Source organism: Phanerochaete carnosa (assembly GCF_000300595.1).
Source record: "Phanerochaete carnosa HHB-10118-sp unplaced genomic scaffold PHACAscaffold_285, whole genome shotgun sequence".
NCBI classification, from domain to species: Eukaryota; Fungi; Basidiomycota; class Agaricomycetes; order Polyporales; family Phanerochaetaceae; genus Phanerochaete; species Phanerochaete carnosa.
In genome coordinates this window covers 1-1,046 of record NW_006767912.1, presented here as the reverse complement: position 1 = coordinate 1,046, position 1,046 = coordinate 1, and the positions used below count along the sequence as shown (strand labels likewise).

The following is a 1,046-nucleotide window of genomic DNA, read 5'->3' as shown; positions in this document are numbered from 1 at the left end:
ATGCTTCGACAGAGCAAACTATCTGGCTTCCACATCCCGTCAGCCCCAGATTGGCTAATTGTCACACTATTCGCTGATGACACAATGGTGTACCTATCAGAATATGACCACTTCTCTGACCTATCGGCCATACTAGACACATGGTGCGTGGCCTCCGGGGCCCGTTTCAATGTAAGCAAAACCGAAATCATTCCAATTGGTACTACTTGCTACCAATCAGCTGTAATAGCCTCACGCTTACTCCAGCCCGGTCAACCAGCCCTTCTAATGGCAAATATCCCTGATAATGTCCACATTGCAGCTGATGGTAATGCCGTCTGCCTTCTTGGCGCATACATAGGCAACCGGACCACCTCCTTCATAGTATGGGGGCCCTGCATTAACAAAATATGCGACGGCCTACATCGATGGGGCTAATACAAACCTTCCCTGGACGGCAAACACCTCATAATCAACATGATAGTAGGTGGCATGAGCCAGTACCACACCTGAGTCATGGCTATGCCAGCCCACATCGAGAGAACTCTAACACGCATCATTCGCGACTTCATCTGGGATGGCGCTACTGTCCCGCCCATCTTCTACGACACTCTATGCCTACCAATAAATGAAGGAGGAATTAAACTCCTCAACCTACACTTCCGAAACTAAGCCATTGACCTTCAATGGCTCCGATCCTACCTCGACTTCTCACTACGCTGCCCACAATGGACGTACGTAGCCACCTTTCTCTACGGCAAAAGAATCCTCTGTAATTGCGCATATGTAGCTCCCACAGCACGAGTCAACCACTTCCTCCAAACCTGGAGAGTCAGCCAACGTGCGCCGAGGCCATCCCCCCGCCATAGCCAACAGACTTACTGCACAGCCAGATGCATCTCCCAACGACGCCACCCCAGATACCACTTGCGCACTCTCCGACTATCTACTGGCCATGATAAGAGTAGCCGACCTCTCCTCCACTCGACTATCAGCTGCAAAAGCTGGACTGCACCACCAAAAAGCCGCATGCCTCTCTGGTACTACCTAGAAAGCACACTGCCCCT

General features: G+C 51.2%; 1 protein-coding gene across 1 annotated transcript; it reads left to right on the top strand.

Moving 5' to 3' along the window:
* Window positions 1-417, top strand: PHACADRAFT_108306 (uncharacterized protein; the record flags this gene model as incomplete). Its single annotated transcript, XM_007402624.1, has 1 exon — window positions 1-417. One exon carries the CDS (start codon window positions 1-3, stop codon window positions 415-417), a length of 417 nt encoding a protein of 138 aa, XP_007402686.1.
* Window positions 418-1,046: the final 629 nt, after the last annotated feature.